The 17,793-nt window shown below is 51.0% G+C and overlaps 7 protein-coding genes across 7 annotated transcripts; 5 read left to right on the top strand and 2 right to left on the bottom strand.

Annotated features, from left to right (window-relative positions):
* Positions 1–614: 614 nt before the first annotated feature.
* On the top strand, positions 615–1,941 carry PV10_06460 (uncharacterized protein). Its single transcript, XM_016371256.1, has 2 exons — positions 615–1,302; positions 1,367–1,941. Exons 1-2 carry the CDS (start codon positions 1,158–1,160, stop codon positions 1,792–1,794), a joined length of 573 nt encoding a protein of 190 aa, XP_016223549.1. The 5' UTR covers positions 615–1,157; the 3' UTR covers positions 1,795–1,941.
* On the bottom strand, positions 1,883–3,318 carry PV10_06459 (uncharacterized protein). Its single transcript, XM_016371255.1, has 3 exons — positions 2,775–3,318; positions 2,165–2,714; positions 1,883–2,089 (listed from the first exon to the last, which is right to left on the bottom strand). The coding sequence occupies exons 1-3, from the start codon at positions 3,163–3,165 to the stop codon at positions 1,921–1,923; spliced, it is 1,110 nt and encodes a 369-aa protein (XP_016223548.1). The 5' UTR covers positions 3,166–3,318; the 3' UTR covers positions 1,883–1,920.
* A 524-nt stretch (positions 3,319–3,842) lies between these two features.
* Positions 3,843–5,770, top strand: PV10_06458 (uncharacterized protein). Its single transcript, XM_016371254.1, has 2 exons — positions 3,843–4,301; positions 4,377–5,770. The coding sequence occupies exons 1-2, from the start codon at positions 4,179–4,181 to the stop codon at positions 5,205–5,207; spliced, it is 954 nt and encodes a 317-aa protein (XP_016223547.1). The 5' UTR covers positions 3,843–4,178; the 3' UTR covers positions 5,208–5,770.
* A 1,465-nt stretch (positions 5,771–7,235) lies between these two features.
* PV10_06457 (uncharacterized protein) lies at positions 7,236–8,358 on the top strand (the record flags this gene model as incomplete). The annotated part of the gene is made up of 4 exons (XM_016371253.1): positions 7,236–7,352; positions 7,448–7,613; positions 7,668–7,804; positions 7,867–8,358. The coding sequence occupies 4 exons, from the start codon at positions 7,236–7,238 to the stop codon at positions 8,356–8,358; spliced, it is 912 nt and encodes a 303-aa protein (XP_016223546.1).
* Positions 8,359–8,959: 601 nt separating this feature from the next.
* PV10_06456 (uncharacterized protein) lies at positions 8,960–9,652 on the top strand (the record flags this gene model as incomplete). Its single annotated transcript, XM_016371252.1, has 1 exon — positions 8,960–9,652. One exon carries the CDS (start codon positions 8,960–8,962, stop codon positions 9,650–9,652), a length of 693 nt encoding a protein of 230 aa, XP_016223545.1.
* A 3,527-nt stretch (positions 9,653–13,179) lies between these two features.
* PV10_06455 (uncharacterized protein) lies at positions 13,180–16,683 on the top strand. Its single transcript, XM_016371251.1, has 3 exons — positions 13,180–13,990; positions 14,050–14,168; positions 14,261–16,683. Exons 1-3 carry the CDS (start codon positions 13,559–13,561, stop codon positions 16,068–16,070), a joined length of 2,361 nt encoding a protein of 786 aa, XP_016223544.1. The 5' UTR covers positions 13,180–13,558; the 3' UTR covers positions 16,071–16,683.
* A 422-nt stretch (positions 16,684–17,105) lies between these two features.
* On the bottom strand, positions 17,106–17,715 carry PV10_06454 (uncharacterized protein; the record flags this gene model as incomplete). Its single annotated transcript, XM_016371250.1, has 2 exons — positions 17,106–17,587; positions 17,649–17,715. 2 exons carry the CDS (start codon positions 17,713–17,715, stop codon positions 17,106–17,108), a joined length of 549 nt encoding a protein of 182 aa, XP_016223543.1.
* Between the last annotated feature and the right edge of the window lie 78 nt (positions 17,716–17,793).

Raw genomic sequence — 17,793 nt, 5'->3', positions numbered from 1 at the left:
CAACGGTTCATGTTGTTGGTCATGGCAAGCTGTTGAGCTATCCAATAAGATAACCTCCAAGCTCCATGGCCTGGATTTGCGACTTGCTGGGGTGTTGAAGCCTTGATCCTGGAGCTACTTGGGCTTGCTTGTAGACTTGGCTGCTGTGCCTGTACCAAGCTGTTGACTTGGGAATTTTGTTGGCAGGTATCAACCCAGGTTGATCAACGAGTCAGCGAGTCAACGACGAAGAGCAGAGGGCAACGCCGAGGACAAGACTGGTACTTCGCGAGTTACATGCAGAAGTGAACTGCACGCCAGATCCAGCGAAAATGATGAATGATAAGATAAGCATACGCCAGGCTTAAGTAGGATAAGCCTAAGCGCCTCTTCCGGGCATGTCCGGGGGTGGGCCATGGGTTTCGGGTGACATGGGAGCCACAACTTCAAGGCTATAGGCCCCTCGGCCACTGGAATGCCTTGTAGACCACCCTCAAAATGGCCCCTATGGCCTCCACCAACTCCGATACCTGGTTTCAGCAATTGATCATGCACTGAGATTCCAGTCCTGAAACACTGCCACACCGAGCAAGCCTAGGTAGGTAGGTACATATGTATTCGTGCAGTCTGGGTTCCTAGTCTCGACAGGGTCAAATATGTACAATATGTGTGTGTGGTAGATGTCAATGTCATACCATTTTGATCGAGGTTGGAAAGCTATACCACCTTTCCACTCCTCCCAGCTATCCCTCTGCCAGCATGGGCCTCTATCATCGACTGGCACAGGAACGGAACTTCAATTTCCACCACAAACCTTTGGGAAATAGATTCCCACGATGCTTACAGACCCCTCACTGGACTCTTGCGCCATACCTCAACAGTCGGCCCACGGCATCTACAAATCTCCACTCGTTCCGCCATCTCACAAATTGGAAAACATGTTTATTCCGCATCTCCCCCGCACCTGAAATCCAAAGATTACCCCACAAGTTACCCGACATCGGTAAATTCAATGCAGCGCATCTCGAAGATTAAAACAAATGATCTTCCTCATTACAATCTCTGTGAGTTTACTATTGATGCATTCTAGCCCAAGGTGATCAAAAACCTACCGCGCAACCTCTGTAACAACACCCTCCCGTTCCTACGCGAAGAATTCCCGTTGGACTACCTCCATCATGCGTCTCAACTACACCTCCAACCCTCCCGCCAATCTATCAGAAGAGGACCAACAGGTCTTGGAACGAGTCAAAGCTCGTCGAGGCGCCATGGGTCTGATTTCTTTGGATTTGACTTTACTCCACGCTCCCAAGATTGCAGATGGTAGGTATAATATCCGCATGCTATATCCTGAGATCTCGAGACTCTAACTACCTTTACTGGATAGGGTTCAATGCCCTCTTGGGCGCAGTCCGCACAAAGAACTCTCTCCCAGAAGATATTCGCGAGATTGCCATTTACCGACCTGCTTTGATCAATGAAGCCTGGTTTGAGGTGAACGCACACGGCCCCATTCTTCTCAAAGCCCCTGGTTTCACACAGGAGAAGTTGGGCGTTGTTCAGCAGCTACATCCCAAGTCAAAGGGGGCTCTTGATGATCGCCAGTGGGCAGTCCTACGATTTGCTGATGCTATGACAAGAGAAGTCAAAGTCCCACAGAGTCTCTTCGATGAGGTCAAGGCTGCAGGGTTTTCCGAGCAGGAAATCGTCGAGCTTACGGCTACGGTTGCAAGTTATAATTTGGTGAGCCGGTTCTTAGTTGCTTTGGACGTCGGCGAACAAAATTCAAAGATTCCTGAATGGGCGGGGAAATAGATGGATCGTTTGAAAAGCTCAGTTGAGCGATATTCCATGCATATATAACTGCATGTCTCGAATAGACATCCAATTAAGCTATACGACCAGGGAGCCGGTCTCAGCGGACTCGCATCCTCGTTCGTGTCATTGCACTGCCACTTTGGGCTGCACATCAGTTTGTTCGAACCTCAACTGTGTCCAATCGCCACAAGATATAGGTTCGTATTTAGCCGGGTGATCATTGTCGACGCAAGACGGAAGAACACCACAAGTCTCGTTGAAGTTGAAGCCGAAAAAGAAAGGCATCGAGTATCTGTGCAAAATTGTCAACCAAGACCACGTCATTCAGCCCGCAAGAGCGAGCCTCGTGGTGAAAGAACGGACATACCTGTCCACAGTGGATCGGTTATAGACACGGTGAACAGTCGACTTCATCCGATCATTCGTCAAACGCATCAAGTAATCCCCAATATTGACGACAAAAGTGCCCTCAATGGGGCTGGCCTTGATCCACTGTCCACCGTTGTTCAATACCTGTAGCCCTCCGATCATATCCTGCCATAACAGCGTGAAACACTGCAGATCAGTATGTGAGCCTAATCCAATATCTCGACTAGCCTTAGCCTCCTCCTCAGACATGGCGGGGTAATAGTTGAAGACGCCATCGCTTCCCGGATATGTCGTGACCGAATCAAAATAATCCTCAGGCAGATCCAGGCACAAGGCGAAGATCCTCACCAGTCTCCTTGCGAGCTTCAGACATTCTTGCCAGTACGTGATGCAGCCTTCTTTGAACCCTGGGATATGATCGGTGCCCTCCCAGACGTAGTTCTCACCGCGGATCCAAGGCTTGACCTCTGCTGGCACGGCGGAAGGATCTTTGGGGTCAGGGTCGTATTGAGGCTCATATCGCCAGGCAAAGGATTCCCGGTAATCCACTAGTAGAGGCCATTGTCAGCAGTTCCCATGTCCATGCCATCGTCAAGAGAGTTCCGTACATCCTTCGGTCGGACTGGCCATTGCCGTCTGATTTCCAGTATATCCATTATACCACTTCCCTTTATCCTTGCTCACCAGCAGCTTCTTCTCCTCAGACTGCTTGAAGAAGTCTCTCGACGCCTTTCTGGCTCCTTGGATGGCTGACTCTGGAATGCCGTGGCCCTTAATGTAGAAAAATCCTGTACTCTCAGCCGCATGTTTCACCCGTGAGGCAAGCTCTTTACGAGCCTCCAGATCGCCATAAATGCCACTGATGTCGATTACTGGGATTTCATCCGCTCGAGCTTCTCGCGGAGGATTCGTCGATACCTCGCGGTAGACTGGGCCATATGCTGTGCGGAGTTCTAGTTTAGTGTAAGCAGGTGTTTGCACCCGAGTTTCGGTCGCCATTCCGAATTCTACGATCCGCGAGCTGCACGACGGCAATTCCTGAATCTTTGAGGTTTGAAGTCACGAACGACGTTAGAAGTGTCATTGAATACGAGGCAGATCTTTTCGCCTTGAAAATCGAAATCAAGAACCCCACAGTGATTGGCCTTATTTCAGGCAGAAATGTTCCGAGGGATGATCAAGATCAACAAGTACTTAGGTACCTTTGGAACGTAGCATTGATTGCTCACTGGCTGTGTTTCGTTATGGCGTAATCAGCAGCGTGCGTCTGCAGGTAGGTACTACCTTGAATGCACGTGATATACCAACCAAGTGTCTTGTGTCCTCGAAACTCGATTACTATGCAAGCCAGCAGGGAGATGGTTGATGAAAGGCATTTTAAGTCAGCAATCATAACTTATTGGAAGGAGACAGTGTAGGAATGGATCCAATTGGGCCACCCGCTAATCGTGATCCTAGGTTCTCTCAACTTTGTCAGACAGCGACCAAGGCGAACAGATGACTGGGCGGCGACATCCACTTGTGGAAGGAATCTCCTTTACCGATCAAAACTCTTGCCATTTTGCGGATTCGTCCATCAGGCGGCGCAAGGATGCAGATCACGTGGTGATAATGCCCGCTAAAAAGGGCAAATTCCCGTGACGTCCTCAGTCCTTAAAATCCGCCCCCTCCCGCCCCTCCAACATGTCACCAAGTATTGCCTCGATATTCATATCCTCGACGCACGGTTTCATGCTGTAACATTGAAGCATTGATCCCTACCACTGCTTACCGCCCTTGATACGTCTGGTCTCTATCGCCGACTGTAATAAAAGACATCATAGATCCATTTGGTCGCTGAACTCTTAGCGTATTTGATGAAAATAAACATTGATTGGCAGCTTCATCGACATCACCATACTATAATCGAGTTGATATCACAATTTCCTCGATACCACTGTTTGCCCAAAGAGTTCATTGAGCAGACCATATAATATTCCATACGCTTCCATATCGCATCGCCGCGGTAAAAAATGACGCACACCGTGTCTGAAATCACAGACCTTCGCATTTATCCCATCAAATCATGTCGAGGAATATCTGTTAAATCCGCAAAGTTGACACGGCAAGGCTTGGAACTTGACCGACGATGGATGGTAAGTCATCTCAGACTTGTCTGGCAACTCACCGGACACGATCGAGGCTCTGACACTGATCTCGCATATTTCCAGTTCGTGGACTCGTCGAAGAAATTTGTGACAATACGCTCGAAAGAGCAAATGACTTTGATCAACACGGCAGTCGATGAATCCGCTGGTGAGCTTGTGGTCACAATTCGTAAGGATCAAGACAAGCAAATCCGTGTCCCTCTCTTTCCATCGCGCGGTTGGCTTGAAGAACATGCCGACCTTGTCAATGTCGACGTATGGGAATACATCACCGATGCGTACGAGTATAAAGATCCTAAAATCAAGTCAATATTCTCAGAGTTTTTCGGCGAGGATGTGAGCCTGGTCATGAAAGGTCCTACCCCAAGGATCATTCGGGGAAACGGGGATAGCGAACATTTAGGTCGGACCGAGAGCGTCAACTTCCCCGACGTCCTTCCAGTCTTGATCGGCACAGAAAGCTCACTGGAAGAATTGAATTCTCGTCTGGAACAGGGTGGCCACAAGGCAATCACCATTGAGCGATTCCGGCCAAACATCGTCATCAAAGGAGACGCGCCGTGGTCCGAGGATGAATGGAAGACTGTCCGCATCAATGGAGATTCGTCCTATCTTACCTCTATGATGGGTGGTAACCGCAACGCCATTGACATCGACGTGGTTGCCAGATGCGCTCGTTGTCAGGTTCCCAACGTCGACCCGGAGACGGCGGAAAAGAACCCCAAGCAGCCATGGGATCTTTTAGTCAGTTATCGCAGGGTCGACGAAGGCATCAAATGGAAACCCTGTTTTGGAATGCTTTCTTGTCCCAGGAACGAAGGGCATGTCGAGGTGGGAATGAGATTTGAGGTCACAGCAGTGACTCAAGCACATAAATACATCAAAGGATTCTAATGCCGAGTCCCTGGTGCGGTCGCCCACTCTGGTTGCGGTAATGCTGATGGGAAGCGTCAAGTTGACCGTGCCGGCCAAGACTTCAGTAATATAAATTGTTGCGGTGAGGATCATCCAGTGACCTCCGTGCTAGGCATCTCCAAGGCACTCCAAAGCAAATAATTTTGTCGATACGAGTTTTTGGTCCGCGCTATCACATCAATTTGGAGTTTTAAAATTGTCATACCGTGTTCGATAAAAGAGTTGCATTGCTGACTCATGGGAACATGATTGGTGGTTAGAACAAGTCGTGGAAACAATCGTGTGCTGCCGAGGCTTGAGACATCTCCGGCATCACTGCTTTATACTGGACGTGGAGATGATTTCCCTACCATTAGGGCCCAGTCCACGTGTAGTCTTGTACTCCCACTACTCTTTTTAAGTAACGTGGATGTGGTGGAACGTCGAGCTGTCCTGCCCGTTGGATCAACAGATCGGTGAGAGGTGCCCGCAAAAGAGGGTATCTGGTCAACGAGACCTGGTGGATGCAGTGATTATTACATCACAGTGCATCCTGAATGATGAGTGTGTTTTCTGGTGCTCTTGCATTGGACTATGCATAGCCGCTAGCTCCGCTCCGCAGGCGGTTTGTTGTGATTCCTCCTGCTGATATGGCTAGCTGTCAATAGCTGATGACACAGAGGATTCTCGATGGGACATGTCAGTGACAGCTTGTGTGGGTCGTCCCAAGAGCTCTGGTGAAGCTCGGTTGGTGATGCAGCAGCTTCAAGCGAGCTGGGGAAGGCAAATAAGTCAAAGTCAAAACAGCTACTGGACAGCTGTCATGGAAGCACATGTAATTCGAGCTGCAACACTGCTCGAGGTTTGGAGGAGGAATCAGGTGGGATGACCTGTCGACCAAGCATGTTCGATGATGTGAGGTGGGGTAGGATGAGCAAGCGATGCATAGGCGTGATAAAATGATTGGAGGGCATCGAGAGAGCTCTGAGGACTGTAGCCAGTGAGATGCCAGTGAATCGGGCATCGTAGACAGAAGCTGGGATGCATGGACAAACGGCTTGAATTGAGGAGAAAGCGATAGCTGGAGCTGGGTGCTGGGTGCTGGCTTTGGCACTGGCCTGTGTGGTGTTGGCGTTTCGGGTGTGGTGCGGTGCCGCTAACTTAGTCTGGAGGCGTAACAATAGATGAGAGCTTCCAAGCTGCATCACATCGTTGATCGCATCTTGCCACGCTATGCCTCATGATTGTGAGCCATCGTGGCATCACTACAAAATGCTGGCCTCAAATGTCGATCAAGCAAGCCGATGGGGAAGGTCGAACAAGGTTGGCGGCTTGGGAAGTTTGGGAGCAAATAGCTCCTTGCCCAGTAATCACGATGCCAATCTGTGGCAACAAGCGGGCAGCTCTGGAGCGATGAGTTTAAGCTAGAGCAGCTAGATGCAAGCCCCGGGTGCTGGAGCTCTACCCCCCTGCCAGAGCTTGCATCTCAATTGCGTCGGGTGGGTCGTCCACCTAATCGTGCCTGAGGCTTGAGGCAATAGGACCCGTTATGGTCGCCGTTCCTTGCCCGTGCCCCTCAGAATGTCCCTCACGCCCGATGCCCGACACATGTCCACTACTGGCGATGCCCACTGGACTGGCGACTGGCAACTCTCGGCTTTGGTGAGCGAAGCACTTTCTCTCTTTTCGGGTCCAGGGCCAAAGACACACTCATCATTCATACACACCACCACATTCACCACCATCACCAACCCACACTCCCTCTCCAACCACCCTCTCAACATCTCCTCTCACCCCCTCTATCGCTGCCGCCGTTCATCTGTGTTGAATTGCTTCAAACACACGTCGAAGTTGAGCCTCAACACTACACAGCGGCGGTTGAATCATGTGAAAGGGACCCGCGTCACCTCCCGGGTTTTTCCTTTCTCTGCACTCAACCAAGCCAAGCCTGTGCGGACTGTCCGATCGATGCCGTCAACTTTTGTCACTCCCTCCTAATACCCTCCTGCGTTTTCAGCGCAGTAGGCCATGCCGCCCAAGCCTGCTCTCACCAGCTCTTTTCTCGTGTCAACAGACGCAGAAAATGAGGTAGTGTGTCCTCTCACAAACCAAGATGGTTCACAATGTCGGAAAAGGTGCATTGGGGTACGACCGCCGCCTCCCATCCAATCCCACTCCCACCACGCTACACTGCGCGTTGGTATCCATGCATGACACAGCGGCTGACCTCAACTCAACAGGAGAAACGGTACCGGTCTATGCAAGAACATATTCGACGCGCACACCCCGACTTCTACATCCCAAAGTTGCCGGCGACCGAGGAAAGTTTCCAATTAATGATCACGACTCCACCCTCACAACGACCACCACCGCAGCCTACCACTGCGACAGCCCCTACAAGGAAATGTATGTTATGTGTGCCACGGTTGAGTCAAGTGACCTTGGACTAAGATCTCGCAGCCGATGCCAGTGACCATGCTCCTTACCCCACGGTCACGTCTGCCCTTACCGCAGCACCCACACTCCCTTTGCAACTTCCTGGCAGTGCCAACACCAATGTTGCCCTAACACCCATGCACCCTTGGGACTCTGATTTTGTAAGTGTCGCCGGCGAATGATTGGCTGTGCCTTTTGGGGACCCTACTCATTCACATCCCAGGATGTGTTCCCAGAGTCAGACTATAAACGAGAAGGTGGTCTCGAGTTGCCGTCCCTTCGTGCGGCGTTCCACGAGGACACGCTGGCTCCCTTCCCAGGCCCGCGGACACGAGAGTTGTTGCCGTCAATTCTACAATCCCCGGGTAGCCGATATTCGTCGTTACCGCCCATCCAACGGCGCGACAAACTCCAGCGAGGGCCTAAAAGCTCTATGGGGCAAAACGCGCGCAAGGGCAAGCACGAACGCGGAAAGTCAAGGGAGTTTTCGGCCAAAGAATTCACCCGACGGCTGAGCGTCGAAGGGCGCAAAGCCATGTCAGCCGAACCACCCACGGCAGCGTGGGTGCAAGGAAAGAGATGGGAAGATCTGATCGAGGCTGCGACCAGCGCAACAGACGCTGATGATGATCGTGATCTCACTCCCGTAAGTCAGACGACATTTTTCGATTGTCCTCTGTTTACTTGCTGCTGCCAAGAGATCGAGATTCTGTAGATATACCCCCCCACGAAAGAGGAAAGCCACCCCAGAGGGCATGCTGTCTTGTACTATTTTACTGTCACTCCTACTACTGTTAACAAATCCGAAGACGACGACTACGGTTATGTCCCGGTGTCCCTGGCGGCGAACAAGAAAAGAAAGAGGGCCAAGAAACAAGCCTTCCGGGCCAGAGGAAAAAGAGTCTCCTCGGTAAAGTCGGTTTTTGGGGGACGACGCCGCGTGCGCGTGTGCTGGCCCCGGTCGAATCAAGATCATTGGTTTCTCTGAGTCAGGAGCCATTTTCAGGACCAGGACCGGGACCGAGACACACAAACGCGGCGACGGCCCTGGGGAATTGACTGGAGACGATTTTTTGCTTGACCGGCGGGCTTGCGAACAAGCCACTATTTTTTTATTTTTTCGCTCAGGTCAGACCACATAACCCGTCGAGCTTTCGAGTGTCTGGGGGCGGCCACAGGCCAGGGTCTGTCACCAGAAAAAGTTTATGCACCCTCCAGTCTAATTAATGTGTACACCAACCTCCTCAATTTTTGTCATTTTGCGTTAGACCCTCAATAATCAACCTTGCTAACACGCCCTTGGCGTTGGACCACAGATGGCACAATCGCCAAACTTTCCGCCCTCGATGCTGGATGCTGGCCACGGCGCGTCTGATTCTGCCGCGACCACCACCCACCACAGCACGCATCCCACCAGCCGTAGACTGTCCGCGGCGGATGGCCCTGGGCCTGGGGGAGGGGCTCACAAGCGCTCGTCCCTACCTCCAGGCTTCCGGCCACTTGGCTCCCACCTTCAGCACCACACCGGGCAGTATAATGCCTCTCCGCTGCAGCGTGCCCTGACACCACCGCCGCCGGATGCTCACTCCCATCCCCTAGATCCAAGCGACCCCGAACCTTTTCCCTCGGTCGAGTCGCTTGAGAGCGCGGGATCTGGGCAGAATTTCCACATTTCAGGTTCAGGCTTACCCACGTCCGCATCGTCCAACGACAACACGAGTCCGCTCCAACCTCACGCACACCCTTATCGACATTCACAGTCGTCCTCGTTTGGCAGCAAATCGGAAGTTTTGGAGATCTACTGCGCATCATGTGGTAGACCCTGGCTGCTCAGAAATGCATTTGCATGCACCGAGTGCATCTGTGGCGTCTGCAGCGACTGTGTTGGACAGATCATCAGCAGTCCCGTGGTCACTGTCCAACCAGGATACGCGCCGATGCGCCGCGGATGCCCCCGCTGCGGAGTTTTGGGCGGGAAGTGGAAGCGATTCCAACTTGATTTTCGATAACATAAGACTTCTAAGAGTCAAACCACCCTAAGAAGTAGGCACACTAGGTCGGGGTAGACGCTGGTGCAGGGTTTGGGCGGCCTCTAGCACTTGACCCCTCGCCCCCGAAGTCTCTCATAATCGTAGAAGTACAGTAAGGGTTTGCGCCGCCAACATGGACATGGACATGGACATTGACGCGGGCGCGTTGGAGGGAGGAAGGGATAGCCCCCGACCCCAAACTCCAACCTACGTGTGTGACTGAGACATTATTGTGTCAGCCGTGAAATTACCGTAGGCTCCGCCCACGCCGAGCCAACCGGACGCGGCGGCTGGAGGGGGGGAGGGGGGACAAAGAAATATGCCGCACGGAGCATCACCGTTTGGGCCAGGGCAGGGGCATCTCCAGGCGTATTCGGATGTCGTAGAGCAAAAAGAAACTTAGAGCGCTGGACAGCGTGGTAGAGATGCATCAAACATCAAAGAAGTCGATTGTCGACATGACAAGCCGAACCAACCAGAAGACGGGAACATTGCAGGACATAAAGAAGACGTGACATGCAACCACCACAATGAAGTTTGCGGATTATCAAGCTGGGCATCCTGGTCGAGGATGTAAGTAGAGTCATGCCAGGACCAATCGCTTCAACACGCCATTTGTTGCGTAACCACGCCGCAAAGAAGGGGGACAGGAAGATGGTGCGGAATTAGAAAAAACAACGTGTGTGGGATTATCGCAAGATTTTGGACGGCAAGTCAATCATGATCAAACCTCGTCTCGTGCCGACGTATCTATCTACCCTAATTCTTTCTTTCTGTCTTCCCGCATTATCGTATACGAACGCCTACAGTTTATTGACACTCTAAAAGTCAGAGTTGCAGGAGCATTGTCCGAGCCGAGGAGAACCAGTCACGAGTCCAGAGTCTACGACTCATCAATCACGCCAGTAACAAGTGTCAGTACCAGTGCAACCCACGGGCGGGGATTATCATTTGACCGCGGCAAGTTCATGGCGTGGCCATGGCAATGCATGGCATTATTCGCTGCAGAATCAAAAACCGGGAAAAAGTGCATCCACCTCGGACGCCACAGTGGCCTCTGATTTCATCATTTTGTGTCATTGATCCTAGACGATCATCGAAGTCGTAGGAACGCCAATACATCCCAGTGAACCCACCGTTGACTTTGGACTGTACATATAGTACATAGTAGTTTATAGATTGGCATGATGGAGGGTGGGGGACCAGGGGGTGGTTCGTCTGATAGCAGCAATCCATTTGTGAGGTTCAATTTTATATGGTCAAAACGCCTTGGCTTGACAACTAGTAACAAAGCACCAAGTCCTACTGCAACATTCGCATCCTTTTAATTGTACTCGCGTATGCGTACTCCGAGGCACTACTAGGTACTGATCATCGTGACATGAAAATCGCGGTGACTCGGACTCATGGAAACGAGGATCTTTGATGCAAATATCACACCACAAACCGGTGTCCCCGCGACATTGCCCCCAGGTTCCCCTCTTCTACGGTTACAGGTTGTGGTGTCGAGCGCGAAAAGCAAAGCCCGGACGACCAGGAATCTAAGTAGTCTGGAGAGAGGGACGCCTATCGGGCTTTCGGTAGGCGTTAAACTCTTACCAGGTGCTTATTGACTAAAACGGTCGTAATTAGATCCTGTCTAGATTCTAGACCAATTTTTGAGGCGTCGATGCAGGAGATAAAAATACGAGTAACTTAGTCTGGTAGTACATATTAATGGTTCGGATATGAACGTTTAGGCCGTTGGGACACGATCTCAGGACAAGCACGACAAGGACGAGTACGTATATCGAGATGACAACTGGGAGTGCCTTGTGGTCCTCAGTTTCCTTTTGGCTTTGACCAATTCTCCAATTGATTGATTGTGACTGTTTTGGATTTCTGATGGAGCATGCGCCAGACTGACTATTGCTTGGGGTGGGTTTTGGCGTGCCAGATCTTGCCTCGCACCAGTGGAGAATGGAGAGGCCATCCACTGGCCATGACTCGCCATGCCCTGCCCTGCCATGCTCTCGGTTACTCGCAGTTTAGCATTTGAGTTGTCTGTTTTTACACAATATGATGCTTTTAACAGCACACTACTACTGCCGTAGAAAGTACTGTACCGAGGATGAGTACATTCGGGGATTCTCTGATGTCCACAATATTCTCGGAAGTTCTGGTCGCACCCTCATCTAGACACTCGTACTTAGTACTGGAAAAGACTAGGCTATCAACCGACTACGATAACAGGCAGGTCATCCATCCATCATTAATCTGAAAGACTTGGGGTACAGTACAACAGGTGCCGATGTGCCACCGCATCTAACGGTTCTGTTGCTTAGCGTTTGCTGAGTGATGCCACAAAGTATCACCACCACTCCCACGACAACCATAGTACTTTCATTGCTCGCTTATCTTTGACAATCATCAACCTTTGACGTATTTGATTGCAGACTGATTGCAACTCTCAATCAATTGCTGTTTGCAAGATGGACATTGTCCCTCTGGCAAAGTTGTCCCATCAAACGTTCCAGTCAAATTTACTTGACGACATCTCTCATCGCTTAAAGATAGTAGTGGAGTGCCAATCCAGTCGCGTCCCAAATAAAAAACGCGTTGCGTGAGAGAAGGAGAAACTCGGGCGACGATGAGCGGTGATGCGGGAAAATCTCACCCTCCGAATCTCCGATTGCGAATTGCTTTTCTTGCATCACACATGACACAGGCTGGATCCGTTCCCCCACCCGATGCCTGCATCCAATTGTAGCCGATAATTTGGCAATACGTCAAGGAGCGAGCTTCACCACTAGAACCAATCCAGGGATAGTAATAATACGCACTTACTAACACTGAGGTAGCAATGCCAACACGTGGGGACGGACCTCGAGCCCCGTGAAAGCACCCAGTTCCATGCACCTAGGGAATGGATGCATAGAACAGTGGCATCCCAAGACGGGGGTATATGTTATGTATCCATCTACATTATTCTCAGTTCCCGTGATTTTCATTGAACTGGACCGCACGTGACTTGGACTCCTTGGTCTTTGTCTGTAGACATGATAAATGACAATTGAGTGCTTGACTGTTTATATGCATCTTTATGAGCCAGAGGGTGATGTGATGGTTTGTAGGACATGAGCAAAGTCCATAGCTTGTGCGCCAGTGACAATGATACCTCCCTTGGACCAACTCCTCCTCTCAACAAAGCCTTCGCTTTGAAGGACACGTGAACGGTGTGGGTAGCACTGCACGTTTGATCTGTTTTCTGGTGTCCTACCCGGTAAGCATTCTGGACCTGATGCTCTTTACAAACTGTGAACACAGGCAAGGAGAAGTAGGTATATTTTGACTCTCATTGCCACTACCATTTATGTGAAATCACGTGAATCTCGAACCCATAGGAATTTGATCGGAAGGTTTGCCGAGGTTTGGCAGGTTTTGCTAGGATGACTCTTCAGCTTCTCACTGGTCACGCTCATCTGTCGAATCTGCCTAGGAATCACATTAGGAGATAACTCTTGCTGTCCTTGGGCCTCACAGGCCTCTAATGCGTCTGCCTCAACTGCTTCTCCCTCTCTGATTTCCCTGTCAATTAACCACCCTGTCACCCAACTAATTGGGCTAGACTTATCGCCAACCCACGTCGCCCTCAACATTGGTCATTTAGTAGCCAATGATCGAGGCCATTTGACTGCGGCTCACCCGTCTAACTCAATCATCCACTAAGTTAATCTTGTTGTCTCCCTCAGTCGTTGCTTCCCACACCAAACCAACCTTGGCCCTCCTCCGCATTCAGACCGTGGGTGGCAGTCGCTCTAAGCCCGACCTCATCGACGACAACACCTGTCTCTCCCCGGAACCACGGCTTTGGCCACAACATCATCCTATCCATTTCGCTCAAAGATGGATCGCAATTCAGGCTCTCGCGACCAGCCTGGTGACCCTCCGGCTTCGAGTTATTACGCCCCTTCGCCCTCACAGTTCCCTCAGTCTCAGTATCCTGTACCGACAGATTCGGAGCTAAACATGAGCTCCAATTATTCATTGCCCGCCTCCTATGCACAACAACTTCATGAAGCCGCTTCCTCTAAGCAGTCCCCTAGTCCCACTCAGCCTGAGTATCCTGCGATTCCTACAAATGGCGCAAGCCATGTCATTCCAACCGACCCTGCGATGGCCCCTCCGCCACAGACACCCAATTCACAATCCTTCAGCGCGCCGGTTCCACATTCCAGCATTGATGAATCTGCAGACCTCACGCAGACCCCTCAGACTGGCGATAAGAGGAAGCGTTCTAAGGTTTCACGGGCTTGCGATGAATGTCGCAGAAAAAAGGTGCGCTTGATTACATCTACATAATCTCATCTTGCCATACCTGATACTGATCTCGGTAGATTCGTTGTGATGCTCCTACTGATAGCGACGGCACTCCGCGAACATGCGCAAATTGTGAAAAGGCTGGCCTTCTCTGTGGCTTTGAGAGGAAGCCCATGAAGCGTGGCCCATCAAAAGGGTAAGATCTTTCTCATCCGCGTCTGTTTGCGCTTCTGCGCTGTGACTTGCAGACTGTTTGCCTGCAGCTTACTGTGCTGACTGAATCACCAGCTACATTAAAGATCTTGCCGATCGCGTTCAGAGCGTGGAACAGATCCAAGCTGCCGCACTTCGTCAGTCCTACGATATGGGTACTGGCCCTCAAAGCTTTGATCAATTAGCCTTCTCCCCAAACGAATCATCCAACAGCCGACCTCGGTTTTCTTTCACTTCTGCACCAGCACCTTTTGCGCCGGCGGAATTCCAACGAGATCGAATTCCAAGCACCGGAGGTTGGGGTTCTGACCAGCACGATCTTGCTGCTCTGAGATCGCGTGATAGTGGCAGTCTTGCTATTGCGCCCGATCAAACCATCCCCTCTACATCACCACCAGAACAAGACACGACAAAGATCGCAGCACTTTTTTCTTCTCAACTCGACCGTTCTCGTCCCGCTAAACATCAGAAAACCGACCAGGCAGACGAGGACCAGCAACCCTTCGCCATGGGCCAATCCCTCCTCACCACCTACTACGATCAATTCCACCCTCTCGTGGGCATTCTGCCCGAACCAGACACCGTCCTTCGCATCGTCGCAGATGTTACCCCCCGTGTTGCCCACGCCTTTGGCACTGTGCTCGAGCTGCTCCCTTCAATGAGACCAACATCCGTCACGAACGGAGTCCATGACCAAGCGCAAAACAGCCAAATTGACCCAGCTGTGACCAAGGACCGGAAAGTTCTCAAGAGCTCAGTCTTTGAGAATATGAATCGGCTCTGCGAATATCTCCTGGGTACATCAACCCAAGGCCTCGGCTCACGCTCCAGCAGTGACAACCTGGTGCTAGGCTGGACCCTTTGCTTGACGATTCTATTGGCAGAGAATGACATGAAGCCAAACAAATCTACTCCTGCTACGTCGCAGCTCATCGCTGCATCCTTGCGTATTTTTCAGCATCTACAGACTGCCGAAGTGCCTGCACCTTTGTCCACCAGCGATAAGGAACATGTAGAACAAGTTCTTCAAGGCCCCCTAAACTTCACCATCTTGTCCTCCAAGTTGGACACACTCAGTCACGGCACGAGCAATTTCAGTCAGCCAGGCCAACCGCCGTTGGTCGAACGAATTCATACGCGTCTAGCGTCTGATGAAGCTTCGTATCTCTTCAGCGGTGCTAACTTGCTCCAAGGTGTCCTTGCTATTCTGGAATTCCCTGTCGGGTTACAGCAGACCTCAAACGCCCGCCATTTGTCGCTATACACGCATCTCCCCATGGCGAGGTTTCCTTTCCGCTCACTAAAGAAAGAGAGCCCCATTGTCAGCTATTTCGAACGTTTCATCCACCTCATTTTCGCACGCGACTTGTCAGGGTTAATGGTCCCGGTTATTCTCAATGCAGCGATCACGATGGCTGACCATCTTGTGATTGAGTTCAACAAAGGCCCATCCCAAGCGGTCTACAATCCTCTCGACATCCACACATATTCCCTTGTCACGATAGTCCTCCTGGAATTCGTTCAGAGCTGCAGCGTCGCCGGCTTTCGCCAGAGTGCCGCCTCGGTACTCGAATTACTTCAACCTTGTCTGGAGAAGAAATCCGCCCAATTTCACCAAGACTATGGATACGAATGGTTCTTTGCCAGCGCCGAAGTGGACACCAATACCGATGATTATCGCATGACACATTGGACTGACCAGCTTCTGGCCATGATCGCATGGATCAAAGAGAGAGGAATCAGCGAATCTATCAAGAATTCTACTGAACAGATCTTCCCCGACATTCCAGGATTGTACCGCAAGGGAGCCTTGACCGTGATGGACGAATTCGGTTGGCATATTCTGAACCAACAAGAGACAGGTCCTTCGACCACAGTGTCATAGAAGGAGACGAAGTGATGATTGTTGCAGTTCTGTGGGATTTGGCACCTATCATTATTGGATTGGCGGGGTGGATGGATGCATATTGGAAGATCATATGAAGAAGTATTCATCGGGGGCGACAAATGCCCATTGCACATATGAGCATGTATCCTGGCGTCCGGGACGGGTGATTGATTCGTTGATTTTTTGGCCTGTCGAGTCATGAGATGAGCAAAGGAACAGGACGATCATTACAGGGAGAGACGCGACATTACGCGACACGATGATGCATCCACCCACCCACCCATTCACCCCTTTCTTGAGCTGTCACAGAGTCAAGGATCGGGGAAGAAGATTCTTATTCTTACGGTTTTATGTACGAGTATGTGAGAGATTTGCGAACTCAGAGCGCGCGTGTGCCTGCCCCGCGACCGAAAAGCAGACTGTCGATTCTTGCGAAAATGAGCCATGAGCCCGGCCCGATCAATCCATCAAAAATGGAGGAAGTGTACTGACTTAGTTAGCTAGGTCGCTATTGAAGAGCTGCTTGCTTGCTTTGGCCAGAGGAATTGTTAGAATACCTTTAGTTGTGTTATGTTGTGTTGTGTATACCGACAGATAAACAAACGCACAGTGCCAAAGCTAATTGATTAATTGATTAATTGATCGATCAATGGATCCATCAATCTAATCGATCAATGATGCGATCATCAGCTAAATCTATTGACGGAAGTGTAAAACACAGTGTCACCGTCTCGAGAGGCTCCAATTTCACAAGCAAAACACAAAAAGGCACGAGTCACAGGTCACAGGTCACAATCAGATTACAGTACTCGGGGATCAATGACGGTGCTCAACAATGCTCATTACATACTATTATAGATACAGGAACGACAGTGTCTTTGACGATACCAGAGCGGTAGATACTCGATTGTAGTTTCCAAGGTCATGAACCGATAACCAATAGGACCGAGATGGATATCATGTCATCCTTTCCCTTCATCTTTTGCCCTAGCCTGAAGAAGCAGAGCCGCAGGGGTCATGACAAGATCCAATCTAGTTCTTCTTCAAGCCTCCCAGAAGGCCAGTGACGAGATCCAAGAGTGACTGGACCTCGGTGAGCAAGTCGCCGACATCGACGGTGGCGGCCAGGGCTTCGACGTCCTTGAGCAGTTTCTGAACCGAGTCGACGGTGCCGGTCAGTTGGTCGGTAACACGGTCGAGAGTGCCGTCGACATCGAGATCAGCGATGATGGCATTGACCTTGTCGGTGGTGATCTTGAGCTCGGACGAGAGGAAAGACAGAGTTCCGTCCACATCACTGGTCAAGCCCCCTAGGATACCGTTGACCGCTGAATCAAGGTTGGTGACGGTGGTGATGACGGCGGGAAGAAGGTCGCCAAGAGCAGTGGTGGCATCACCGCTTGATCCGGTCAGCGTTCCCAAGATAGTGTCGAGAAGACCCCGTCGTCGGGAGATGTGGGTCAGGTCGGCATCCCTGGCGGCGAGTTGAGGGGCGCTGTCTTGGGCGCCAGAGTCTGTGACCGGGTTAGAGGACTTCTGGTGTTTGGATATGTACATTGGACTCAAGATACTCACTCTGGAGGGGAATGGCCAAGGCAGAAGCCGAGAGGAAAATGGTGGCGACAATGGTTGAGGTACGCATGATGATGGTTGTCTTGGGAAGCAAGTGTCAAGAGTGATAGTTGGCTTTAGAAGAATGTCAAGGTTGAGCAAGATCTAG

Source organism: Exophiala mesophila (assembly GCF_000836275.1).
Source record: "Exophiala mesophila strain CBS 40295 unplaced genomic scaffold supercont1.4, whole genome shotgun sequence".
NCBI classification, from domain to species: domain Eukaryota; kingdom Fungi; phylum Ascomycota; class Eurotiomycetes; order Chaetothyriales; family Herpotrichiellaceae; genus Exophiala; species Exophiala mesophila.
This window is presented reverse-complemented; position numbering and strand designations above follow the sequence as displayed.

Bases quoted from the DNA above. Each gene is read 5' to 3' on its own strand.
- PV10_06460 (XM_016371256.1), top strand. From the start codon at position 1,158: ATGCGTCTCAACTACACCTCCAACCCTCCCGCCAATCTATCAGAAGAG. The intron at 1,303-1,366 runs GTAGGTATAATA...TTTACTGGATAG, and splicing joins CGCTCCCAAGATTGCAGATG to GGTTCAATGCCCTCTTGGGC.
- PV10_06459 (XM_016371255.1), bottom strand. From the start codon at position 3,165: ATGGCGACCGAAACTCGGGTGCAAACACCTGCTTACACTAAACTAGAA. The intron at 2,715-2,774 runs GTACGGAACTCT...GGCCTCTACTAG, and splicing joins GGCCAGTCCGACCGAAGGAT to TGGATTACCGGGAATCCTTT. The intron at 2,090-2,164 runs GTATGTCCGTTC...AATTTTGCACAG, and splicing joins AACCGATCCACTGTGGACAG to ATACTCGATGCCTTTCTTTT.
- PV10_06458 (XM_016371254.1), top strand. From the start codon at position 4,179: ATGACGCACACCGTGTCTGAAATCACAGACCTTCGCATTTATCCCATC. The intron at 4,302-4,376 runs GTAAGTCATCTC...GCATATTTCCAG, and splicing joins AACTTGACCGACGATGGATG to TTCGTGGACTCGTCGAAGAA.
- PV10_06455 (XM_016371251.1), top strand. From the start codon at position 13,559: ATGGATCGCAATTCAGGCTCTCGCGACCAGCCTGGTGACCCTCCGGCT. The intron at 13,991-14,049 runs GTGCGCTTGATT...TGATCTCGGTAG, and splicing joins ATGAATGTCGCAGAAAAAAG to ATTCGTTGTGATGCTCCTAC. The intron at 14,169-14,260 runs GTAAGATCTTTC...CTGAATCACCAG, and splicing joins AAGCGTGGCCCATCAAAAGG to CTACATTAAAGATCTTGCCG.